Source organism: Lissotriton helveticus, chromosome 5_1 (genome assembly GCF_964261635.1).
Source record: "Lissotriton helveticus chromosome 5_1, aLisHel1.1, whole genome shotgun sequence".
NCBI lineage: Eukaryota > Metazoa > Chordata > Amphibia > Caudata > Salamandridae > Lissotriton > Lissotriton helveticus.
Genome location: NC_136065.1, coordinates 1,892,547,954 through 1,892,575,727, shown reverse-complemented (window position 1 = coordinate 1,892,575,727; position 27,774 = coordinate 1,892,547,954). Strand labels below are relative to the sequence as shown.

General features: G+C 44.1%; 1 protein-coding gene across 3 annotated transcripts in view; it reads right to left on the bottom strand.

The window, feature by feature from the left end:
- Positions 1 to 27,774, bottom strand: part of STAT3 (signal transducer and activator of transcription 3) — a 397,539-nt gene that overhangs the window by 89,145 nt on the left and 280,620 nt on the right. For all 3 annotated transcript variants that reach the window (XM_078645389.1, XM_078645391.1, XM_078645390.1), the window contains exons 16-19: positions 25,491 to 25,589; positions 25,063 to 25,198; positions 6,436 to 6,488; positions 6,230 to 6,324 (exon numbers count right to left, since the gene is read on the bottom strand). In XM_078645389.1, coding sequence (XP_078501515.1) covers positions 6,230 to 6,324; positions 6,436 to 6,488; positions 25,063 to 25,198; positions 25,491 to 25,589 — 383 coding nt within the window. The remainder of the gene's footprint in view (positions 1 to 6,229; positions 6,325 to 6,435; positions 6,489 to 25,062; positions 25,199 to 25,490; positions 25,590 to 27,774) is intronic.

The following is a 27,774-nucleotide window of genomic DNA, read 5'->3' as shown; positions in this document are numbered from 1 at the left end:
TGGATTTCATATTTGCCTCTGCTGTATGTGTCCCTGATCCGAGCTATCTACCTGTAACATGGTCAGATCACACAGGACTACTTTTTCTCTTACCTCCAGGTACCCCACATTTTAGCATAGTTACTTCTAGAACTATAACTAAAAGGAGACTTTCTTGCTCAAAAGTTAACAATTTAACTTCCAATCTGTTAGCAACTTCATGTAAATCCCATGAGAATGTTCAAACGAATTAGGAAATAGTGAACAGTTGGAAGGTTTCTGCACTTAACTGTGTTGCACCTTCAAGTACTACATTATCCTTCTGTAAAAGAACCTTCCTACTCCTCATTAGTCTGCATCGCTGACGAAGTTGCAAACGTTTATAAAGGGCCTGGCGGTGACATTATTTACCTGAAGCTAGAGCAAAGTATGCTGCGTCTCTGTGCTCTTACAAGATGAAACTTGTCTAGTATGTATACACTTTTCTGGTTTATGTCTTGTTAATAGTAATAATAACACCAAAGAAGCATTTTAAATTGTTAATCAATTTGCTTATCCGGTCAGCGTGCAACAAAAAATGACTCCTTCCCAAGAACTTTGTAATTCTTTTTCATTGCAGAAGAGATAGTGCAAACCAATCAATCACTTCCAGCACAACAAGAGTTACTGTCTAGCATTTAAAGATCTTATGGTATTTAATTCAACCTACTTCCTCCGCTCTAATTAGTTTAGCTCACTAACACTTGAGCGTTCAATGTTAACCAGTAAGTCTGGCTCTCGTGACACCTGTATCCACCTTGAGCCATCTTGTCATTAGCTCATAAACTAGGAATGGGGTTTGTAGCTGGGTGAACTCGTCTATTGTTTCTGGTTGTGTACCTATAGACTGGAAGAAGGCTTACATTACCCTTCCTCTAAAACATCCTCAATGGACACTTCAATAACAAATAATTCCGGTCTACCTCTCATCTGCCTTACAGTGCAAAGTTTCCAGCGAAAGAAGTTGACTCTCAGCTTGCTGTATTTATTTAGACTAAATCTATTCTTAATCAGTTGCAAGCAGGTTACCATCCATTTTAAGGGACAGAAGCTATTCTCAACAACCGCTATATGATATTAGATCAGAGTCCTGTTCCAAGCGCTGAGTGTACTCAGTTTGCCAGCGGTCTTTGACCTGGCATGTCACCTTGTTGGAAAGATTCCTCGTGAGAATTAAAATAAAATCCCTGAATTGGGTTTGTTGCTTGTTGACGAATCATACTCAGATGGCGTTTTGTCTCCCAACAGGTACATTTCAAAAACTCTTTCTTTGTCGTATCCCCAAAGGGTTTTCACTTCGCCCTTAACTGTTTAATCTATATATGACTCTCCTGGTGTACATAAGGACACTTATGGAATTGGAGTAATTTTTGTACTTGAAGATATTAATTGACAATAGCAATCCATTTTGTATATGCATATGATTGGCTGAGACCCTTGAAATCACACAAAAAAGGTGTCAAACAATGAGGTGATCAAAATATTTTCCTCATTTTAGGTTTATCTAGGAAGAAGTAGGAATCCATGACATTAAATGGTTCCTGATGAAAGAGAAAAAAGTAATTTATCCTCAGAAAATTTGTTTATGCTATTTTCATGTTGAATAGAAGTCAGGCTCTTTGAAGTTTGGAAGAACAAGTTACTTACTTTCAGTAATGCCTTTTCTGGCGGATACTCAATGTAATCCCAGATCCTTCACCTAAGAATATCCCCACGGCACCGGACTGGATCTTGACAATTTTTCATAGTAGTGCTCCCATGTGCCGCTAGGGGACATCAATCAGCTCCACTTTGGCTCCATATAGTCCCGGAAGTGACAAAGCAGAGCCGCATATAAGAGACAACCCTGCACGTTGATATCAGTTTCTCGTATTTACCCTTTTTTATGCCCTCAGACACGAAGTGTGAACAATACTTGGTGACAGAGTTCTCAGTACTAACCCTGGGATCTTTTGAGATGTTAAAAAGAGGCCACTCCACAGAGAGGACAGTATGGACTGCAGTGTGGAATTTGCAGTCAGACAGAGTATCCACCAGAAGGAGAATTATAACAGGTATGCAACTTGTTCTTCAGCCAGTTCCAGATCTTTTGCGATTCGGGTGATAGAGTGAGCGAACGCGTTCCTCCCTGTTTGTTGAGATAGTGCATCGTCGTGGTGTTGTCCGTTCTGACGAGCACCTGGGAGTTCTGGATGCGTGGTAAAAAGGCTTGCAGTGCCAGATACACAGCCCTCAGTTCTAGAAGATTTATATGGAGTTGCTTCTCCTGATTTGTCCATTTGCCGCTTATTTGGAGGTCCTGGAGAACAGCTCCCCAGCCTTCCAGGGATGCATCCGTGGTGATCACCAGAGGTGCTGCTGGAAGTAGGAATGGCAGTCCTATAGACAGATTCTTGTGATTTTTCCACCATTCCAGGCTCTTGGACATTTGTGGTGTTATCTTCACTATGTCTTCGAAAGAACCTGTACTCTGTGTCCATTGGTTTGTGAGGGCGTCTTGCAATTGAAGTAATCCTGTTCGAGATTTTGGGAGAAAGAACTCACTTTTAAAAGTGAACAAGTTGGTTTTGAAGAGATCCTGAGGAGAACTCAGGTTGGAGACTCCCTAGCACAACGTGCGGTAGAAAATCTGAGAGACTGAGGCTCCTGTCAGGAAGGTTCTAGAGGGAGGTGATAGCTGATTGGCTGGCTCTAAGAGTTTTGTCCTTTTTACATAAGGACAAGGATAGGCTACTAAGGTGAGGCCCTTAGGCCTATTTTTCTCTATGTATGTCTATAGGACATTACTTTTCTATGTACCGGAGGCTCCCGTCTCGACGACGGGGAATGATTCAGGCATGTGAATCTATGAAAGACACCCCTAATACTGGATAACTTTGGGTCACCCCGTGCAGGGTGAGGACAGTGGGCGATCGTCCTATTCACAGTAGCCCCTGTGCTGGGCTTGGACCAGGTTCCCAGAAGGATATCAGTTAATGCCTCGTTGAAAGGCAGGAGGGGTTCCGAGGAGGAGACACACAGCTGCAGAACCTCTGTCAAGACTTCCATTGAAGGGAGCTGAAGGTCCAGGACCTCAGCTGCCCTTCTTATCACCATAGCATATGAAGCACCCTCCTCCATAGACACGGTAGGGGATGAAAGCAGGCCAGAATCTGGAGCTGTATCCAGTCCACTGGCACCACCCGATTCCTCGTACCAATCTATTTCATGCCCAACGTGGTTTTGTAAAGGGTCCAGTGAAGCCTCCCAAACTTCATCCATTCTTAGCCCTTCAGAATAAGGCTGAGGAAGTGACCTAGGACCTAAAGGTTCTGTCAGCATGCGCTGATCCGATTCAACGTCATCAAGGATAAGAATGGGGCTGGCGCCGCCGGAGTAAGGAGTCTAGGGGTGGGGACCAGTGCTGGGAAAGGTCGCAGTGGAGCAACCGGCACAAGTCCCTATCCACCACTAGATCCATTTGGGGACATTGGCACCGGGGCTGGAGCGCCAGCATGGAACCCGATGGAGCCCCCTCTCTGCCTTCAGGGCCCGAAAGTGTGCCGGGACGGTCAGGTCGCCCAAATATGAGGCACAAGGCATCACAGAATTCTAGATGGTGGGCGTGGTTGCTCCTGAAAATGCTGGGAAGTGTGGAGCTGTTCCAGGCGCAGGTTCCGCAGAACAAGGCCTAGAGCATTGAGACGTCTCTGTCATGCCGTCCTACAGACGAGTTAGAAATTGAAGCTCGTTTTTCTTATGACACTTACCTGACCGACCAGATGGCTTCCATTGGGAGGACGAGGCCTTAGGATTCCCAGAGCAGTGCCTAGACTTTCCTCTAGACCGGGACCTCCAGGGTAAAAGGTGTAGAGCCGAGCGCAGGGCCACAAGAAGCTTTAGGGACCGCTCGCTCAAAGCCTTCTGAGCCACGGGCCGACAATCGGAGCACGACTTCAAGTCGTGGTCGTGCTCCAGGCATCAGAGACTAAGTGTGGATACGTCACTGAAGTGGTGCGATGGCAGGCATCACAGTTTGAATCCATAAGTCTTCTTGAACATTGTGAAAAAACCTACACATCAAAAATGTCGAAGAAATCTGCTGTAGCTGGCACAGACAGAAAAGAACTGATGTCACTGCGCTAAGGTAGTGCCTATATAGGTGAGGCGGACGGAATTTCTGGCGCAGACGACGCCATCACGCGAAGACTACCAACACCACTTACCAGCACGCAAGGGTATTGCTCGAGTAAAAGTCTGCCGGATCCAGCCTGATGCCGGGGAAATTCTAAGGTAAGGAATCTGTGGCTAGATGTCACTATCAGATAGGGCTGGCCAGTTGATTGTGCGGGTGGTAGGATCTGACGTTGTCTATGCGCTTGCTCCCATGGCAGTATCTAGACAAGCTGTGGTCTTTAGACCGGAGTTCATGATGAGTTTGGCCTGTATCCTGACTAACGTTAATGGCTTTTGCTAAAGAAGCGCATAAGTCACCTGGGACCACAAGTAAGATATCACCAACCTGGTCCCAAACAGTGTGGGTACAATGTACAAGTTGAGTTCTTGCACTGACCGACCTAAAAGCAAGGCTGGCAGAGGAGAACATTCGTTTCCTGGACATATCCACACGTTTTAACTCTTTGTCAGAAGGAGTAGTCGGGAAGGAGTTATGGATCACCCAGCTGCTGAAAGCCTACACCACAAAGCTTTCAGCTGTTGGATGTTGGACTAAGAAATCAGTCGCCCTGGAGATGGTCTATGGTGACGGACGACTTGTCAATTGACTAGAAGCCAGATAATGTTTTAACCCAGGTGCCAAGTGTCTTGTCAATGAGGGTCTCATTGAAAGGCAAAAGAGGTTCATTTGGTGCCTTGCCAGGCTTTAGAAGCTCATTCAGTACATTTGTTTTTACCTCCAAGTGCTCCGAATCGCAGTGGATAAATGCATACTTTTTTAGTTGCAGGTCTAGCAGGCGAAACCAGCACTGTATTGGGTGAGGTGTCTGGCATCCTGTAAGTCCATGTTCCAAATATCTTCCTCATAGGCTGAGATGAACTCTTACCCATTTCCACCATAGTCGTCTCCATGTGGCTGGCTCGAGTTGGCACCCGAACCAAAAACCTTGTGTAGTGTCTGTGTGCAGTAGTGGAACGGTGTCGTAGTCTTAAGGTTTTAGTATTGGTTGCGCCATGTCAGGATGTGGATGTGGCCTCAGTTGAGACCAAAATGGATTCATGTTCATTTTGCCAATGCTACCTGCGTCGGCATTCCATGGGCTGGCACAGGTTTTGGCGCCGGGACCAATGGTGGCATTGATGCTGGAACGAAACCCAGAGCAGATTACAGAGACACAAATGGTGCAGAGGGTGGATCGGTCAGGGGTGCCCGACTGGAGGTCCCTGCAGATTCTTGGGACCCAAAGGCGTGACAGAGGGAGCTGGAGTGTACCAAAATCGTGCAACTTGGCCACATGAAAAGCTTCAATTGGCTGCGACGTTGCTGATGGACCTAGGAACTTGGAAGTGCATTGCTACCAAAGGTGGAATCAGCTTCTCAGTGGAATGGGAGCAAATCTTGAGGGGTATGGTAATGCACTTGTCCATCACTGGATAATTAGAGTGGCAGGAATGGGCCAAGTAAAGCTCAGACTTCTTGTGTTTCTTCTTTGACTTACCCAAAGACTTCTACTGCAAAGTAGATCTGCGGCAGGTACATCTGTGGGAGAAAGAATGGGTCTGCAAGTTCAACATAGATCTTGAGCAGGACCGGCATGGAGCTTTCCAGTGCTTCACCACATAGAACTTTCATTTGGATTCTCGGATGGCCTTTGGGTTCATCTGGGCATAGTTGTTGCAACTCTTGGAGTTGTACGTCGAACCCAAGCAACAGAGGTACACCTCATGGGAATCTGTCAAAGACGTGTTTGTGGCAGTCCTTACAAGATTTTAAGCCCGTCATCTTTGTGGTTGACATGATCCTTGCACACTGAAAAATGTGCAGAAAAATCTCAATGCAGAGTGAAAAAGAGAAGTAGCAGTACTCTGGATAAGCATCGAAAGCACTGAAAGAGAACATGGTCATTGGCGCTTACATGCAGCTATGCGCATCACTTCTGGAGCGGAATAGAATTGACACAGAGTCACACGGCCCACCCTACCGACACAATGGTGCATTGCTTTTGAGTTTTCCGGAAAAAGTCTTGCACCTGGGGATATTCACAACAAATCTTACCCTTCATTCCACAGTGCCAGGATGTACTTCTTCACAAGGTCAATAATATTATCTAGCCAGACCCAGAAGGAAAAGCCCTTGCCAGCCATATTCTCCTGTGAAAAATACAAACATAATCAGACAACTGAATCTACATCGCAAAAGAAATTCATTATTTTTCTGTTGTGATATATAATATCAATTTACACACGGATTAGCCATCTTACTTTGCAGAACTTGGCCCACGTTATTTGACATCCTGAGTAGTTGACACCAGGCCCTATAGAGAACAAGAAATGTAATTTTAATAATCCATATATATTTTGAAACAATTATAATAAAAATGTATATGGGGTCCTGAGACTGGCTATATATGCAGCGACCATGGTCAAACTCCAGAAGAGACTCCAACGCATACAGAACGCCTCCTCATGCCTCATCCTCGACATACCCCGCCACACCCACATCACGGCCCACCTGAAAGAACTGCACTGGCTCCCACTCAACAGGATGATCACCTTCAAGCTCCTCACCTATGCCCACAAAGCACTACACAAGGCCGGACCAGCATACCTCAACAAACGTCTCACCTTCTACACCCCGAACTGCCAGCTTCACTCCACCGCTCTCGCCACCGTCCCACGCATCTGCAGGACCTCCACCGGAGGTAGATCCTTCTCCTACCTCGCTGCCAAGACATGGAATACCCTCCCCACACAGCTGTGACAGGCCCAGGACCTGCTGACCTTCAGGAGACTTCTCAAGACCTGGCTGTTCGAGCAGTAGCTGCACCCCCACCCCCTCTCAGCGCCTTGAGACCCTCACGGGTGATTAGTATGCTCTACAAATTACTGATTGATTGATTGATATTATTTTATCTTTCCTCATTATCAGGGAGATGGATTTTAGAGAAGAGTTACTTCCCAATAAATGTAGTTCTCCAATGAACAGTATCTTTCATGGACTACCAGTGGTCATATTTTTACAGAACAAAACTAAAAGCAATTAGAGTATCATTTTATGGGAAGAATGCAAGTCACACCGACACTGAAGTATTGTGGTACATGTAACTTTTTTCGACCTCATGTAATATATTCAAATGATTAAATGAAGCCTACTAAGATGTATAAGAGTGAAATATTAGAACATAGCCCACCTTAACAAACACGATTCCAGAAATTCACAAGTCCAACTCTGATCTGCCATTTTCGATGTACTGTTTTGGCAGAAGTCTAACTTAAAGGTGCAACATGAATTCATATAATCAATTTGTATGTGTATGCTAAAAGGTTGCCAGACCAGGGTTACCATGACCTGATTATCTGGAGAGAGGTCCTCCTGTTTGCTGCCTCTAAGCGATAAGCATGCCCTTAAGCACGGACTTATTTTCGTCCCTCTTCACATGACCAATGGAAACAAACAGCTAATTTCAATTCCAGAATGACTTGGCTCAGAGAACCATGAAAAAGCATCTACTATTCATCCAGAGGAAACTTTAATATGAAAAGCTGAATGTGAAGATCTTCTGTTGCAGATGCAAATCCACAGGTGCGCTGCAGATCAAGTTTGGATTTTATTTTAGTTCCAACTTGTCTACTGGCTTCTGTGGACTAAAAACACCCATTCCAGAGATCTGGAAGGTTCAAATCCCAGCATTTCATCCCTACGTGGTCCTTAAAATGAGTACCTTTGAGCTGGTAACAATAAAGAGTATGTTACTTACCCTGTAAGCATCTACTCATAGCGTGTAGTGCTGCAGATTTTCATGCTATGCACTCTTTTGCCATGTATCGTTGGGCCCTGACCTGCACCTTGTTTTGCTCATGGAAGCCTTTATGGTTGACGTCTTGAGTTGTATCTCCTCCTCTTCTTGGAGGCATTGCACATGTTCAACTGCTCCTTTGGTATACTGTAATGTTTTCCCCTGCCATACAGGAGGTGAGGATATGGTCTTCTAAGTTAACATTTGATGTTGAACTTGCTAAAATATTGTAAATTTATGTTACCATGTAATATATGCTGGAGAGGAGGGATGGTGCATGTGAATCTGCAGGACTACACGCTACGAAAAGATGCTTACTCCATTCGTAGCATGTGTTGGCTGCAGAACACCTGCTAATTATAGACTGCAAAGCACTCCTCTTGCAGTGGCTTTAGGCATCAGATGGAGCATTTGCTTGAAATAATGTGCATAGAATTGTGTGTCCACTAACGCCTGTTGCCTGGCTTGCACAACCACACACTAGTGTTTGGTAGAATTTGTGGGTTTATCCATGTTGCTGAATTACAAATATCTGTGAGCGGTATATTCCCCAGAAATGTCACTAATGTTGCCTTTTTTCTTGTTGAATGAGCTCTTGGCATTGTAGGTAGCGTTCGTTTTGCTTTGATGTAGCAGATTTGTATACATTTGACTATCCATCTTGCAATTCCAGATTTTGAAATGGGATTACCTTTTCTTGGGTTTGAGAAAGCTACAAATTGTTGTTGTGGTTTTCTAAATGTGTTTGTTCTTTCCATATAGTACACGAGCGTGTTTTACATCTAGTGTATCTAACACCCTTTCAACAACTGTGTTTGTATTTGGGAAGAAAACTGGCAAATCTAATGCTTGATTCAGGTAAAAGGTGATATAACTTTTGGCAGAAATGTTGGGTTTGTGCTTAGGGGAACCTTGTCTCACAAACTTTGAAGTAAGGTTCCTCAATTGTGAGAGGATGTATTTTGCTGACTCTTCTTAGCAATGTAATGGCAACAAGGCATGCCACTTTAAAAACTGTATTTTGCATTTATACATTGGTTCAAATGGTGTTGACTTTAGACGTGTTAACACAATATTTAGATTCCAGGATGGAATAGGAGGTGTACATGGTGGAATTATTCTATTAAATCCCTCCATGAGAACCTTTATGACAGGTATACTAAAACAGATTGTTTTTTGTTTTGTAGATTGCTGCGATTGCTGCCAAATGCAGTTGTATGGATGTGTACTTTGAATATGCTTTTTGAATGTGTAGCAAGTAACATACTAGTTGTACGACCCGCATGGCATGAAAGGCGGAACGTAGCACACGCCCCCAGCGTTTCTCACGCCCCCAGCATGCCCCTTGATGCGGCGCAATTGCGTTCACATGGCATGAAGGCCGGACACACGCCCCCAGCGTTTCTCATGCCCCCAGCGTGCCACGCCCCCAGCGTGCCCCTTGATGCTGCGCAGCAACGTAATTGGCGCTTGTATGTACGACTCACATAGCATGAAGGGCGAACACACGCCCCAGGTTTGTCACACCCCCAGCGTTTGTCCCGCCCCCAGCACACGCCCACAGCCCACAATGTGATGGCTGTACCACACGCCCCCAGCGTTAGTCACGCCCCCAGCCCACGCCCACAGCACAACGCAGACACGCCCATGAGGGACTACTTTGCTGGCACGGTTCTTTTACCTTTTAAATGTATATGGTGTCCTACGGTTCAATTGTATGTCTTGCACTGTATGATTGTGATGAACACCACTGTTTCTTGAAAAGTTAATAAAAAAACATTTTAAAAAAGAAAAAGAAAAAAATGTATATGGTGGCCGTCTGCATAGACTATGTCATTCTGCTGCAACTGCCCTTTCCAACGCTGTATTGGGTGTTGTGATTGGTGCTGTGGTTACTGAGATTACCCGCCTCAAAGGTTTGGGCTCTCTCTTTATAATATTAGTATGGATGGGGAGTATACTCCTTTGCTGGGATGTTTGAATGGGACTGATTCTGTGGCCCCCTTTTGTAGTAACGCTTTTACTTCTTTTAGTAGCTGTAAATGCTGTGGATTTAAGGTATATTTTCTTGGTGAGATATTTGGAGGTTGTTGTTTTAGCTCCAGGCAATATCCCTGACTGATGATATCTAACACCCACTGGTCGGATGTTATTTCTGGCCACAACTGATGGACTGTTGCAGCCTTCCCTCTACAGGTGTTGTATCCGGCGCAGGCCCCCTCCTCTCTCCCTGCTGCCGCACCGTGGCACGTGCGCACGCTGGTTTTTGAATGGAAGTGTAGCTGTGCTGCAGCACTCGCTGAAATGCCGGGTATTCGGGGCTGCAACGGTGCCCCAGCAGTCAGGGCCGGCGCTAGGCATGGGCAGCATGGGCGGCTGCCCAGGGCCCCGAGCTCAGCCCATCAACAGGGGGCCTCGCAAAAGTGTTAACTCACCACATCTTAGGCTTCGCGCCTGTGGTGAGCACTGCGTGTCCCAGGGAAGGGCTGCCTCTCCTCTGGGCTTCACAGGCTTGTGTAGGAATAGCGGAAGAGGCCCCCCTCCCCTGTGCCTTGCAGCCCTTGGCAATGGCTGTTAACCCCCAGGGAGGGGGCCCCTTTCCCCCTGGGCCTTGCAGCCCCACGTGTCGCGCGAGGCCCTTCTGAATTTTGGTTTGACCTGTGATTAAGGATGCTGTCCACTTCCCATGCCAGTGACAATTAGCACGCATTTTGGGGCCTGACAGTTTTAACATTTATAAAGACAAGGAACTCTCACTCTTTCAGATGCTGATGAGCTGCGAAAGAGATGCTTGTCAGTGGCTGAAAAGAAGGCGTTGTAGCACACGAGGGGGGCATGCACCATGAAGGATCAGGAGCACCTTCCGTAATTTAAATGCAAATAGCTTTCAATGTGTAAATGAAACCCGTTTTCTTCTGCTCTTTTTATATAGCGCAAACTTGACCCAAAGGTATTGGAGTGCTTTACGTGAGCACCAGTTACAAAACATGGACATATTCCTTTTTTTAGGCACAGTGTGATTAAGTGACTTGCGAGAATCACAGGATGAGACACCGTCAAAAATCAGCAGCCCTGACGTAACACATCTTCTCCCACCTCTACCTCTCCGGGGAGTCATCTTTTAATGTCTATTTCTCACATGAAAGCTGTTTCAAAGTGCTGCCCTGCTGTCAAATCAGTGGACGGGGCACAGTGCCAAAATTATTTGCCCAGAATCAAACAGTTGGTTAAATCAGTAGAGCCAGGACTGCAGTGCACTCCTACTTGGAGCAAACCCTTTATATTTTCCACTGTACTGCATTTAGGTGACATACCCCCAGATGCATCAAGAACCCATTTTGCTATTCCTTAATAGCGAAAAATAACGATTCGCTATTAAGGAATAGCAAAATGCAATGCATGAAGATATCACTAAAAAAATAGCGATTTCTTAAAATTCCTTAATTGCAACTCGCAAATTGCGAATCGCAATTAAGGAATACCTCCCCATTCATTCCCATGGGCCTAAAGGCCCATAGGAATGAATGAGAAGACATTCTCAATTTGTGAATCGCAATTAGCGAATCGCAAAATGAGAATGCGATTTCAAGGGTGCAGGGGTGTCCAAAGGACACCCTGTTGCACCCCTGAAATTAATCTGTGCACATATGTTGCGCACACGCATGCCCCTAGGGCATGTGTGTGCGCAACATGAAACTTTGAAAAATGCACTTTAGTGCATTTTTCAAAGTTTTTGCAAATTACCATGAAGTTGTACTTCATCGTAATTTGCGTGCCCTATTAGCGAAATCGCTATTTTTTTAAATTTAATGCATTGCATTTAAGGAATCTCAATTTGAGATTCCTTAAATGCAAGTAATCGCAATTTAGCGAATTCTCAATTTGCGATTTTTGCATTTGGGATGATGCATCCCAAATGCAAACATACCGGTCGCAAAGGGGCAGATTCTGGGAATCTGCCCCTTTGCGACCAGATTTTCCTTTGATGAATCTGGGCCTATACCATGGGTTGTATGAAGTTACAAAGCATACTTTTACAACGCATGCCTTTACAACACATTTTTCACATCACAACATCCTTTACAACGCATTCCATTACATCGCATGACACGACATCGCATTTTAAGAAACTACATTTACAATGCATTCCATTACATCGCATACTACCTTTACAACGCATACCATTACAACACATACCACTACATTACATTTATGGTAAGTATTGGATAGTATAGGGGTAAAAATTACTATTCTAACTCCAGGTAGTGCAACAGTAGGGTAAGTGTTGGGTAGTGTAGGGGTAAAAATTACTATTCTAACTCCAGGGGCTGAAACAGTAGGGGAAGTGTTGGATAGTGTAAGGGTACTATGCGTTGTAATGGTATGCGTTGTAATGATATGCATTGTAATGACATGCGTTGTAATGACATGCGTTGTAGTGTCATGCATTGTAGTGTCATGCAATGTAATGGTTACTATATGTGTTGTGTTTTAAACTTAACATAATTCTGGTGAGTAAAGAGCCTACACACAAAAAAGATTGTCCTATGTCTCTTAGCATGTGCCTGTGGGATACTGATGAGAGGGTTTATGTTAAAACAAATTACGAAGTATTAATGTCATCCTAAGGTAGCACAATAATGGCACGGAAAGATAAGGGGGCCTTTTGAAATTTGCAATTATATCCATGGTGCGAGAGGTTTTCTCTTGTGTCATTTTATTTTTTGAATGATCCCGCCCCTCATTACCTCACAGTATCTCCCCCCTTTATGAGGCAGAACTGGAAATTGTATCATGGAGTTATCTCGAAACAATAGGTTAACGAGGAGTAAATAATATACATCTTTGTGAGACCTGCACCTAGCTTTTCCATCCAATGTGACAAATTTAATCCATTTAATACAGATTTAAAATATATGGACTTATTTAATTTGTATATTTATCTTTTTGCCCATGTTGTTACTGATATCCACGTTAGGTCTCTTCAGGGATGCCAAATAAGATCAATAGTCCCGCGATGTAACTTTCAAAGCTCCTCCACTAGGGCGGAGGAGCGTTGCCCCACTGCTTTCTCGCAGTGCGAAAAGCAGAAACACAAAATGCAAAAACTACCATTTTATGTTTCTGCTACGCGCACTGCGAGAAAGCAGAAGTGTTTGGTTGGGGGCAGGCGGGTCTGCTTTAGGACAGGGGAGGAGTGCCTTGCCCACTGCTAAGGGCTCTGACTGTTTGGTCTGCCCTCCAGTCATGCACACGCTGGCCTTTCTCCATGTAGGCACCAGTGCACCCTACATGGAGAAAATAGCCTCCCCATAGGCGCCTGGCTGGTCGGCTGACATTGCAGTATTGTGATTGGCTTAGGGAAGGGAGGCTGCCTGCTTCCTGTTCCTGCTAGAGGCAGGAAAGAAGGAAAGCAGGTCAGGAGCAGAGATGACGCAAGACCTGGGAAGGTAAGTTTATTTTATTTTTAAACTACTCCCCCCCCCCCGCGCGCGCGAACCCCCGCGAGACCTTGGCTGCAACTGGATTTTACATGCAAATTAGAGGGGCCTCACAACTTTCCTTTCGCCCAGGGCCCCAGAAGTTCTAGGACCGGCCCTGCCAGCAGTCTTGTGTATTGTCACACAGGACTTTGTTGTGTCGCTGCCTGGCTCCTCGTCCAGCCATGCAATCATTCAAATACAGAGACAAGCCCAGCAGGTGAGATTAAACCGGGTGAAATTCCATCTCCTCTCCCCGGGCCGGCGGCACAGAAGCCGGGGCCCAACGAGGCTCCGGCAGTGCGGCATTAGGGCTCCTCGCCCCCTCGCTAATAAAATTGTGATGGCAGTTCCATTTCTCAGAGCGGAAGATTTACAGTAGTGGGGAGATCTGGGGAAGAGGCTGGGGGCGGCGGGGCCCTCCCCACCCCGTCAGATAACTGAAGGTCATTGTTGCAAATGTAAGCAATCTCGAAATATAAGCCTGGGGGCACCCTCCTACAAATGGGCCCCGCGCTTCATATCTCGCGGACTGTACTCTGGAATCTGCGTGGCGGCGGATCCCGCGCTCCCATGCGGACTAACATTCACCAGCACAAAGGGGACATTTCAGAGCCCTAATAGGAACAGCTGTATGGGAGCGGAGGTGGGAAGATGCTGGAGAGACCCCCGGCTGACGCCGGGCATGCGCAAAGCGCGGCAGATGGACTCGCCTCTGAGGCTCACTCTCGTTGCAGGCCCAGAAGGGCTGGACTCTGGGGCACTGCTCTAATGTGAGCCCCGCGTACCTTCTCCCGCTGCTGGCGTAGGGCACGTAAACAGACTGGAGCAACAGACGCGCTGCAGTCTGAGGTTCTTATCAGCCCCTCTTCCCACACTGCAGGTGATGAGCATGTGCAAGGAGCAGCAGAAGCGCGAGGGCGCGCTCTGCAGGTGGTGGGCACGTGCAAGGAGCAACAAGGGCTAGGGTGCTCTCTGCAGGTGGTGGGCACGTGCAAGGAGCAACAAGGGCTAGGGTGCTCTCTGCAGGTGGTGGGCACGTGCAAGGAGCAGTTAAAGGGCTAGGGCGTGCTCTGCAGGTGATGGGCACGTGCATGGAGCAGCAAAAGTGCTAGGGTGCTCTGTACGAGATGGACCTTGCCTGGACCAGCACATGTGCTACGGTGGTCTTATTCTTTTAAAACATGCAAATAACAGTAGATGTGCTGCGGTGCTCTCTGCAGGTTATGAGCACATGCACGAGGAAGCAGCAGTGCAGCTGTGCTCTTGTATGGCCCCCAAGCCCATTCGCACTAGGTAATGGGCACGCGCAAGAAGCAGCAGAAGGCAAAAGCACCGAACAGCGCTTACTGCAGATGACGGGCGTGTGCGAGGATGGGCAGACGCACCGAGATTCCCTGTGCTCTCCTCTGTGGTGCTCTTTTTGAGCAATCCTTTGTAGATGAAGGTCACGTGCAAGACACAGCGACTGAGCTGGACTCCTTGATGTCGGTTTGCAGGGCTTTAAGTGGGATGAAAAAAACTGGGGGGCATCTATCAAAGGGCCGTGGCCGATGCAGATAAGGGCGTGGCTTAAAACGTGTGAGCTAAAAATCTGTGCTTAGCATAGTCTGCCCCATGATTGGCATTTGTCTGCTTCTGTGACTGAATCCGGATATATAATATAACAAGCATTTGCAATGCAATAGGTCTCGCATTTATGAGAGTTCAAGCTATTGGCATTGTAAATAACAGTGCCTTTTATTTAGGATTTAAAAACAAAAAAAAGCATTGGTATTTGCAATGTCAATAGCTCAAACTCGCGTAAATACGAGACCTATTGCATTGCAAATGCTTGTTCTTTTATTGTTCTGGTAGGTGTTGCATTAAGTTGTGCATCTCGTCCCAGGTAGCCCAGTTGTAGCAAGACTGTGGGCCCACTGAATTAGCAATTTGCCAGTGGTTGTTGTGTAATGTAGCCCTTTTACCTACTGCATCGATTCACTAATTCTCCTAGTTAGGTAATGGTGCTTTCCCTGTGATGCAGTTCTCTTCTTTGCTGTTGTGACCACTAGAGAGTCAGCTGTACGGCGACCCCTAATATATATTGGGTCTGATGGTGAAGGGCTGTTTTTACGTTCATTCCGTGGTGTAAGTAGCCTGGATTTTACAGGTCCTTCAAAATGTCCTTTAAAACATTTACTACAAAGCCTATCCTAGGTTGATTACGCACTGTGCACTCTGTGTGTGAAAGTGTTTCTACAAGAAAAACTGTCTCTTCTTCCGTGGTCTGCTTAGGGGGTTAATGGTATTCCACAGCCCTCTGTATGACACTAGGCTATGGTGAGGTGTTATCAGGTGGAGAGGCTTTTGTAGGAATTCGTGGTTCTATGTCTGTGTCTGGATGAACCACGTCATAGTCTTCTCATGGATCTGGGCTGTGGTGGGTTTCCTCCTGAGAATCTGAGTCATAGTCTAGAAGGTAAGGACTTTCCCCACCCTCCTCTTCCTGTGTAGGTGAGGGTTACCTTTGATGTGGAGATTGTGGCTGACTGAATGTCATGTGGCTTGTAGCCCTATGTTCTGTAGCCACTTTTTATGGTTGTGACTACGAGACATCCAAATCATGTGCATGCCTTTTGGATGTGTCCTCAGGCTGCCATTTTTTGCATGTACTTATGGAAGCCTTCAAAAACATTGCCTTCTTGTTGCCCTTGTTTTTGAGGTGTTTTTGCCTGCTTTTCTGGGACTGGGGTGTCCAAGGAAGGCACCATTGTCTTTGTTATGCTCTGAACCTCTGTTTTCTGAGGCGTCAAAGGGTGACTTTGTTCCTTTTCTTTTGTTGGTGCAGACGAGTGTCTGGATTCAGAGTGTCTCGATGTCGAACGTTTCTTCGGATTCGCTTGCTTCTCCAGCTTCTGGGCCAGGTCTGCTTTCTTCGGTGCTGATGCCTGTATCGATATCGACAGCTGCTTCTGTACCCATGTGGTGTCGAATCCATGTTTTGTCCTTGTTGCCTGATTGGGATAGAGAACCTTTTTGTCCTTTCTTGGCTCAGAGGTGTGTGCACAGTGTCAAACAAAGTCTGAGAGCTGTGGTACATCATGGTGTGGAGAGAGAGGTGTATGTAGTATTTTCTTTATTTGGGGTGGGTCACGCATACTCATTGCCTTTGGCATCATCTTCGTTCTTGGCCCCGACCCAGGTACCAGAGGCTGCAATGTTGCCTCATGGGCCTGCATCTCCGACGCTTCTTCCCCGCTGGATTTGTCGGATGAAATGTGTTGGGGACTGGCGATGATATACCCTTCTGCAGTTGGTATTTCGGTGTCAATCATACCCTGGCGATGTGATTCTTCATGTGAGAACTTTCCCTCAGCTTCCATCTCCATATTATGTGCTAGGCGCCGCTCCAGTCTGCTACGCATCGTTTTCTTGTTTTTGAAGAGGTTGCGCAATTCGCAGTCCTGTTTTTTATGTTCTGGTGATAAGCACATGTTACAGACCCTGTGCGTTTCTGAATAGCCTATTTTGCCCCACACCGAGGGCACTATCTAAATAAACTTTCCTTGTTCGCCTCCTTTTCCCAGAAATGAGCATTCTCGATGGGTGTGGATGGCGACAATATTAAAGGGTGATGCTTTCTATCGATCAGTACACGGTTCCAATGTGTATCGGAGATGTGTGTTCTTCTCCGTTGTCAATTCTTGATCCACTGGAGCCTTTATCGCTCCGTAGGTCACTTGAATGTCAAAGAATCTAGAGCTTCGACGCAGTTCATCCGAGCCCGATTGAAAAGACAAACAATCTAACAAAGGAGCCGTTGAACATGCGCAATACCTCCCAGAGGAGGAGATACAATGCACGGCTTTGATCATAAAGACTCACGAGAAAAACAACTTGCAGAGCCTGGGCCCAACACAAAATGAGAGGAGTGTGTACAGCATGTGTATATTCAGCCAACACATGCCACAAATACATTTTTCTGTCAACACCACAAAGAGACAGGTTAAGGATAAACTGATGTTCTAAAAACATTGTGTTTGTAGAACTAGTTCCTGGTTTAGAAAGCTTGATTTCAAACATATGCCTAGTGGAAGTGATGGTCAATAACAGAGCAGTTTTCTATGACAGGACACCGGCTCAAATTCCAGGACATAGGCATACTTGTTGGCACAATATTGAGTTCACAGGAGTTGGGCTAGAAAGAACCCACCCAAATGTTCTGGATACACGTTGCAGGAATTTTTTAGGCTACAGAGGGGGTCAAAATGGAAATTTACTTTAGTTTCAATACTGTTTCAGAAAGCAAAGAGAAAAGAATGAATATCTGAGCCGTGAATATAGGAGAAACTGCAAAATAAGTTGAGGCTAAATCAACAAAGTCTGAGCTACCAGGGCCACAGGCAGACAATTCTCTACTTCAAGGTGACTATTTTAAATAGCTGCTCTTAAAATGTGTACGCAACTAGGATGACAAAAACAGTGGCTCTTAACATGTGGTCCATGGACGCCTGGGGTCTCCAAAGCTCTATCAGGGGATCTGTGACTGCTAACAAAATGAAATAATAATAACAGAATAATAAAGTGTATATAAATAAAATTAAATGTAAAATTAAAAAATGTAAAAGTTCTGTACGTGTGAAGGGATTTGAAATGGGAGGCTAAAAACTAAGCTAGTATTCTCAGATTGATTTGTGGGAGCAGTGCAAGTGCAAGTGCATTAAACAGAATATAGAATGAGGACGAGTGGCCTGAGTTGAATTTAGAAAAGCTTCAACCCTCCGTTAAAAGGTTGATATTTCTTCCCATTTGTTTGTGAATTAAAAAACACACTTCGTAATGTGTGCATTTGTTTGAAGAATGTTTTTTTAAATAAATAAATTAAAAAAATTAAAAAAGATTGTGTATTGATTTGCATTTCAAATAATTGAAAATGCTTATCTCAGTGCGGGGTCCCTGGATTCCAGTAATGGTTTAGTGGTGATCCCTCAGGCTTCTGTAATGATTGAGATGCACAGAAGTCAAACTACCTTTCAAAAGGATCGGAGTTCTAGTTCATTAATACTCAAGCACTCTGCTTGAGAGAGGATGGGTTATTAAATAGTATTATGCAGTTGTCCATGAGCAAAAGGTTATAGCATAACATAAATGTCAATGGTGTCACAACTGGCATCTTCTGACATCAAGGACCGCCACCTGACCTGGACCTTTCTCTATGCTTCTATCAATTTCTAGATACCATTTCAAAGTGAAAGAGCTCAAAAATGTTAAAGTGCTTGAATACCTCAAGCAAACCTTTAAGGAACAGATTTGAAGTATCAGAAGAACGTATGTGAAGAATTAAGTAAGGGGCACACAATGACACAGACCAATAGGGATTGAGGACTGTCTGGAGAGTTCAGAAAAGGCTACTCCCAATCATCCTGCACTTTGTATAGTAATCTGGGCATCACTGGATCAGGGCAAAAACGCAGCACATTGCTGAGACCAGCTAAACCTGAAGGCATCCCCCAACTAACCATCTGATGGGAAACGTATGGCACAAAAGTTAAGACACTTATTGTTCTGGGTCGTGGCAAAGCAAAGTGATTCACAATAGAAACGACCATATGAGAAGATCACCTCCGTCACCTCGAATGCAGCTCCCACTCGTGGTCCTCCAGCAAGAAGTAACTAAAGTCATCCGTTCTCACATTAAAAGAGTCTCTCAGATGAGCTGCTACTGGGAAGATTCTCGGGTGCTGTGTCCACTTCCATAAGCTAATCGCCTCCCAACACAGAGCCCACAACCCCATTACACACACACTGCTGAGTGTAGTGGTGTTGTCCGACAGAATTTGAATGTTCCCCCTGGGAGGGAAGGGAGGAAGGCCTTCAGAACAAGATGGACCACCCAATACTCAAGCACATTTATCCATAGGCGTTGCACTGACAAAGAGCAGAGGACCTTGCTCTCCTATCACCAAGGTGAGCATCCCCAACACAGCGAGGAAGCATCTAAAACCACAATAGCTTGTAGGGAGCCGAAAGAGTGACCACTCAGGAGTGTGGAGGGATCGGTCTCCCGGGGCATATCCGCAGGTCTTGATTCATCGGCTCAAAGATTTGTATCAGAGATTTCTTTTTCTTTTAAAAAATATTTTATTGAGCAGAGCAGATGGGCAATTAATACAATATACAATATTCAATGATTGGGATAAGAAAAAAACAATTTAAAAAAAAGACAAGCAAAGTCTAGTAAGATCCTTTGATCAATAGCATTATCAGGAAAAACAGAAGAAAACAAAGTTCCTACTACCATGATTTCAAAAGTGCTAACAGTGCTAAATGTTAAAATACAGCATGGTTGATCAATAGCATATATTATTGTTGTCATTGGCCTTTATCCTCCATTACGGGACGTATTCATTAAATGCATAAACATTCTATCTAATTGAAGAACCCTGCTACATTAAAATACCATTGTGTTTTCCCTTAAATATATCACAAGAAAGTGCTGAGTGCCAACATTCCTACCGTCCTAATATCAAAAGTGCTAGCAGTGCTCAATACTAAAAAATTGCAGGGTTAAACAACATTCTTGTTGTTGTTTACCTTTGCCCCCCAATAAAGATTGTATTCATTCATTGAGTAAACATTCTACCTTGGCAAAGAGCCCTGCGGCATTATCCGCTTAACCGCGGCGGCAATTCCACCGAGGTGTGGAGGTTTAGCGGAGTGGGCGGGCCACGTCAGCCAACAGACGTTTGCAGAACTACGGAGGTAGTGCTTGCGACGGCCGTTGGCCGACAGAAGCAGCAACGGGGCTAAAGTGCTATCGTGACTATCCTTAAGTATATAACCATAAGTACTGAGCGTTAAAGTGCTAAATATCAGTCAAGGACTCCCAGCAATCGGAGAATTTCCAAACATTAGTAAACACTTTTGGCGTAAGCCTCTTCAAACTTACTTGTCCTTAGCATTTTGTTCACCCATTTTAAGTAAGATGGTACATCCTCAGACCTCTAATTTTGGAGAATTAGGGAACGAGCTACTAGGGAACAGATCGCCGTGTATATCTCTTCGGCTTTGGTCAGGTCAGACCTTTTTTTGGAGATGCCAAAGAGAGCCGCCTCTGGGTCAAGCTTCTTATTAATGGCCTGGCTTATTGATGAGAAGATCTTACGCCAAAATATTTCAAGTTTCGGACAAGTAAAAAATATATGAAGCCAATCGCCCCGCGTCGAGTCTGACAACAAAAGCATTTATTTCCCACTCCCGGAAAACGTTTATTAAGAGCGTTTGGGGGTGAAATAGGCCAACCATCGAGATAAAAAGGCCATCCTTTTAAAATTGGCTGCTCCAAGGGCCTTACTTCCTAGTAGAGCTATCTCCTCCCACTCCTGCCCGAGAAGGAACAATTAGTTTTACGGGTTATTTTGGCCAGAACTTCTTCAACCGGGGTTTAAAAAAAGATTTGTATCAGAGTTGAGAGGATGCCTCGATTTTACTCCCACATCACTGGACAGCTTTCATCTGCCATCTGGCATGGAGGCACCAACAGGAAGCAAAAGGCCAGTAGGAAAAGAATCTGAGCTTCAGTCAGAATAATCACCCAAACAATCTGCATACTTCTTAGATGAGTCTACTATAAATGCTCCTGGACCAGTGTCGGCGATCCCCATCACCAGATAATCGTTCAATTAAGGCAGCAGGTGAACTCCATAACTCCACAGCAAACCTGTCAGCACCTCTGAAAGAGGTGTGGCAACCATCATCACTCCTAAACAGAGGAGAGCAATAAACCTCGAGAAGCACCTGTGGCATGAGAACTAGAACAAATCCCCTTAATTCAAAGCCAATAAGACCGGTCTCCGGGACAGCATTTTGAATTTGTCTTGCCGGATGAACAGGTTCCGAGTGGAGATCGGGAACAGGGCTAAGCCTCCAGCCTTCTTGGGGAGCAGGAAATAAAGGGACTAAGGCCTTTGCTTCTCTCTTCCAGAGGTACCAAAGACATCTGCCTCCAAGATGGAGGCGTGAATGGGCTAGCATGCTCTGAAGGAAGGTATGGTCCAGCAGGGAGGACTGGAAAGGAATGAAATAGCGCCAGTGGATCAGAAAACAGACCCAGCATCCCGTTGTAATTGCCTACCTACTGGTGACAAAATGGGAGAACCTCCACAGCTCATCCATCGGTCCATTCCTACCCCACGCCCCCCTTCCAACACCCACGGCAGATGGCAGCATGCAGGGGTAGTCAGAGGTTTGGAGGTGGCAAAGCCTATAGAGGAAGGAGAGGACTAGATCTGATTTAGCAGTTGATATCTTCTAGACCCGCCCCTGCCTCTAAATGAGCAATGCATGTGCTGAGGAATTTTAACAGGCTGAAACAGTTGCCACTGCTAAGACTGCACAGTGCTAGAGTAACAGCAGAATGTCCGACGGTAACTGGTGGAAATGTTGTGCTAGGAAAGGCCAAGCCCAGAGATTGGCCTGTTGTCCATGAGGAAAACCAAAGAGGAAATAATGTCCTTTATTAGCAGTCATTTTCATTCAAAGGTAAAGTGTACAAGTGTAGCCTGGACATTCCCGAAAAATCCAGCCGAACACAGATAGTATATAGCAGTTTAAACGCATCCAGTTCATCATTCGTTAGTTGTGAGAATAGCTTCTTCAGATGCTCTGGCACACTAAAGTTGTGCAGTTCGCATAAGCCATGGGCACAGCAGCCCAAAAGGCAGGTAGCATTAGCTGTTCATAAAGCTATGTTGCTGGAGGAAAAACTTTGTGACCCAAAGTATCAAGTTTTTGGATTATCAGTCCAGAGCAGCCACAGAAAATACATTTTTGTTCTGCTTTGAAGAGGATATCTGCACCACCAGAGTCTCCAATGGTGGTCTCTCTGAGCCGGCCTATGGACCAGGGAATCTATAGCCAATAAAGTGTAGGGCCTGAGAAGGGTTTCTCACATACAGACAATACAGGGTGCAGGGGAGCCAAGTAAAAGGAAATAATGGCTCTATAGAACTTGTGGAGGGTTACAACATTTCCGTCAGAATGTTCTACTTTATTAGGACACAAATAAAATCCATTCCAAGGTCTTCAGGACAACTGTCGTGAAAGAGAAGACCTCCTACAAGGCAAGTGTTCTGGAGTCGTATCTAGGCCACTAGCATTTTGTAAATTAAAATAAAGGTCAGCATCAGAACTCTAAAGACGCAGCATGTGATGAGCTTCCACGTCATGAATCAGGGGATTGTAAGCAGGCTACTCACTAATGAGGGTCTCAAGGAGCTGTGTGTGTGTGAGGGGGGTGAGGGGGAGGCAGTCAGCAGGTCCGTTTAGTAGAAGAGCCATCACCCTCGATGCATCTGTAGTACGCATCCTCAAAGACATCAGTATTTGATTAAAATACCTCCCCATAAAAAAACGAAACCTTGGACCCGAAGGACAGATCACAAGGTGGTTAAATGCTGAAGTTAGCTTTGAATTTTGCCTTGCCAAATTGACAATACTTTCTCCTATTAAGTCCATAATCAGTGCTGGAGCCAACTGGTAGGGTGGCATCACTACCAACTTCGGGGCAAGCACCAAGTGAGGACCCAAACAAACCTGGGACAGGGCTTGATCAGTTTCAACTTCACCTTAGGTGCTGGCACTTTAGCCTGTAGAGACGCTGTGTCTGGCTGCGTCAGGATTAGAGTCCACTTTGGGTTCTCACTGCAGGCCTTAGCCAAAAATTAATTGTCCACCCGCTGTGTTCAACTTGGGGTGCAAGAAGAAATTGCAAGAGTCCGAGGCAGCAGCATTGTTTCATGACAACATTCACGTAATACCGTTTTGTGGGACTCTAAGTTGGACATCTCTCACAGGCACCAACTTCAGGAAATGAAGCCAGAGGCATTTTAAGTAGATATTTGATCTAGTTGCCATGCCATCGAAAGCAGAGAATTTCATCTGTGAGGCACCAAGAGAGAGCTCTCAGTGAGATACTGAAAATAAGATTTGATGGAAGCATACTGGCTGGCACCGAATATACCCCAGGGATGTGACATAAAATCAAAGTCGCAGCTGGAGCTACGTGGTACCACATGGGTGGCGCTGGAGAGTCACTGCGGAGGAAAAAAGTACTCCGGACGAGTTTGATGACTGTAAGAAGTATTCCTATAGTGAAGGAATTGTTGGAAGAACTCTCCAACAGAAAGCTCAGGCTCTGTCGGACTATGGTCTTCAATAGAAACGCCAGAGCTAAGTGGGGACAAAGGACTATCCGCAAGTAGTGCTATACCATGTTAATGGCAGATTGTTTTTAGCATTTGTCTAATGCACAACGACTGCCTAATCAGTGTCCAACCTTTACTTTACCCCATCATTTAGTCAGCTTTAAGTTGTCAGCAACTTTGTTTTACGAAATTATTGAATTACACAATCAACTGGTTTAAAGGTTCAGGAAAAAGAATGTAATGTAAGTATCATTCATAAAACTTAACTGTAAAGCAATTATGTTAACTTGCTTTTGTTTGATTTAGTGTGACTACAACCTTAATTAATTGAAAAACTAATTAAGGGACAGGATTAGAGTTGCACACTGTCATGCATTATCTTTTTGGTATTTACGTTGCCACAGGTCAATGAAAAGTCATATTTATAGTTATGGGGTTAAAATTAAAATATTTGATGAAAGATGGTTTAATATTATGAATGAATGTGCTTAGTTACGTTTAAAGGTAGTGTTAGGGTCAAAATATGGTTTAGAACCATTTGAATATAGAGTTAAGTTAAGAATAATGTAATTCAATTCAAGCTTAAATAATTTGATTTATATGGTATAAATTTAATGAACATCATTAGGATCCACATAGGGTTTATTATTTTTCAATAGATTAAAAAAAAATCAGTTGGAGTCGGTATTCATTTATACTGTGAAATTGATTAATTTCGTTTAATTTTATTTAGGGTAGGGGTTAGTCACACAATAAGAGAACTTATCGAAATGATTACATAGCTCATTTTTAATTTAGAGTTAGGATATGCATTCGTCTTAATGAATAATAAACTACAAATAAGATTAAGAAATCGGTGAGAATTATAATAAAGTTAGAGTGAAGCAGAGGGACAAAGTAAAAGCATTTCTGTAATATGAGTTGGTGGGTAAAATAAAGGGTGAATGACGTAACGGTGGCGGTAATAAAGTAGTTTGAGTAAGTACAATATCATCTAACCACTAACACATTTCCAAAGAGAAGAAATTCTTGCACTCCACATAATATATGAAATAAGCTTCTTCGTCAGTTTGGAAACTAAACCTATTAGAAGCACTCAAACAATAGAACAAAAATGCAGTACTTTAAAGCCAGGTTGTCAGGAAGAACGTAAACTGATCTCAACTCACAGAATGAAAGACTTGAACTAAAGAATACACCAAAGGTATGCCATATCAACCAACTTTCTTGACTGTTGACGGTTTCTAAAGTCCTGATTGTGGTAAATGGTAAATTAACTTTCAACATGGTAAAACAATAATATTAGGGATTATCTGCTTTTCTTACACTTTAAATTCCAGAGAGGTAGAGCAACTGCCCCTCAGGATGCAAAGGGAAAAACGAAGTGAAGATATTTCAGCAATCGCTCAAATGTTGAGCACTTACCCAAAAGCTTTTCAGCCAACGTAGTTAACTGCTCAATGCTAAGGCCGCGCTTGGTGGTTGAAGAAAACTGCCAGCTTAATACCTCAGCCACTTGATCCCAGGTTCCAATAGGTGGCTTTGTAAAAAAGTTAACATTCTGCATAAAAAACAAAAAAGAAAATAGCTCATTCAAACAGTTTTGAAATCCAAGCAGGTTACACAAAACATACACTGGAGACCATTGCTTTGCAACTAATTAACAACTGGTTAACTATTTCAAACAATTTTAACTGTTAGAACACTACTGACATGTAATGATAATATACAATTTTAAAGCACATTTACAAAACTTTCTCCATGACACAAACATAAAAAACATGAAGAAAGGCTTCTTCCAGGTGCAATGTTTCTTGTCAGCCATGAGACCCAGGTGTAAAAGAAGACTATACCTTGGGGTTGTTTGTCAACATATTGTACCACAGAATTGAGGCCCAGGCATTCGGCATCTGACAGATATTGGAAATCACCACAACTGGTAGAGAATGAGTCTGCAATAAAATGACAACAATATTACAGTGGTATCTCAACATACAGTTCCTGTAATTTCAGTCAGAAACCATAGAAAAGTTTGATACCTCAAAGGAGGTGATAACTCATTTGCAAAAATGAATCTGTCCCCACAGGCAGCGTCTCTGTTTGGAATTTTGATTGGCAGCCTCAGGGGAAGTAGGGAGTGGTCAATGGGTCCACTATCCTGGCACTCAATGTCTTCCCAAACAGAAAATATATGTTTTTAAACAGTGCCTATTGCCTTAGATGGTCGGCCATTCCTTGCAGGCCATCATACCTGTCTTGCTAGTCAATCGCTGAGGGTAGCTAATAGCTTCACGTCTAATAATTAATTATTAAGCAGGTCATTCTGTAACTTCCTGTACCCAATCATTTTGCAACAGGACCTATTAGTACATAGGTTACATTGCGTTAGGACAGGCAGGTGGCAAACAGTCTATATGCAATTTGCATTCACTAACTGTGACATGCCATAATGTACACCACACCTTACATTACATATTATGGAAAGGCTGACATCATCTGTATGAGTTAATAGTCATATATACAGAAATGTATTTAGTTTTTCTTCATAATAAACTGTAAATGTTCGGAATTATTTGAATGCATTTAGTACATAACCACAACACACTATGAGCTGAAAGCATCTGTACTGGAAGTCAATAGGGTTCTCAGCCAGGGGTTCAATAGTAGTAGCATCCAGAGGACAGCATGCATAAACGTCAAAGCAAACATACATTGTACAGCAGAAGGAAACAAAAAAGAGGCTATGTTACGGTGCAGGAAAAAGAGGGGAAAAAGGCGCTCAATGCTCAAGGGCCAGGATCAGGAGCTGGAAGCAAGAACACACAAAACTGCCAAAGCAGGGCAAGACAGGACCAATAGTGCTGCTAGAACCCTTACGGGGGCAGGGTCACATGCCTACCTGGCCATTCCTCTCATTTCCTTACATTCTCCCAATGAAAAGGTGCCTTTTAGGCTGTTTTTAGCCAATCAAAACTATATTAGGGTCATTTACGTCAACAGATTAGCCTTCGTTTTACAAATTAAAAATATAAAAACGTTCTGTTAAGATAGATGACCCATATAAGAGTACTTGCACACAAAGGCTCTCCAAGAGAAGGTGTTTTCTCTTGTAAAACTGCTCTGAAACATGGAGAGGACTACTCAATGTAGATGTCTTGAAGAAAGGCTCCCGTGATGGTGGAGTGTTGTTTTGAGAAGCTGAAGTTGTGCTTAATAAAATCAGGAAGAAACAGCATTCCTCACACTATGAAGGTGGCAATCTGAAAAACGTTTGCGGGGTGACAGAAGCTGCGCTGACTTAGGTTATGCTGAAGCGGTTTGGGATTTACACTAACAAATATTAGTGGACTGGTACAGTCGAATGCAAAAGCACAGTAACTACGAAGGTTGGTGTGCTTATAGCAAATATCAGAGGCAACGGATATACTTAATCTTAGGGCAAACAAATCGAGAGGAGAAAGACAAGTAGGCGTCACTTTTACGCTGAGTTTGAGAAATAGTCAAAGAACTGGAGAGATGCATCAACACTGGCACTAAACTATAACACACAAGTATTACAGTCAGACGCAATCCCAGGGTAACACATTACCGCCGATAAAAGAAATGTGTGTAGTATTAACTGTCTCATAACTTTAAAATGTGTGTACCAATTAATAATAATGATATGCAGCAGAAACATACAATAACAAGCACTGGCAAAGCCAATAGATCAGACTTGCAATTTGAGCCCTGATTAAAATAATAAAATAAAGCCCCGGGCGGTGAAAATCAAAACAAATATACCTTGTTTTCTATATACAATGCATTGATATAAACAATATACGTGATAAATTCATTGAGAGGTAAAATAGTCACTCAGGCACTGCAATACAAGCACCTTATAGGAGTCGGTACGATACAGTAAAAATATAATAGCATGAGGTGAGAGAGAGAGCTAATTACTGGGTGGAGTTGACGCTAATTTTGCGCTGTCAAGCCAGACAAAAAAAGAAAAAAAATCTACAGAAAGAGAAGTATCTCCCAGGCAGTGTCTTCACTTTTCAAGTCCTTATACAATTTCACAAATTTGGGCCTGTACTTTTATTTTTGCCGCATGAACACTACACTTTGACATAAGGCCACTTAAAACCCTTAATA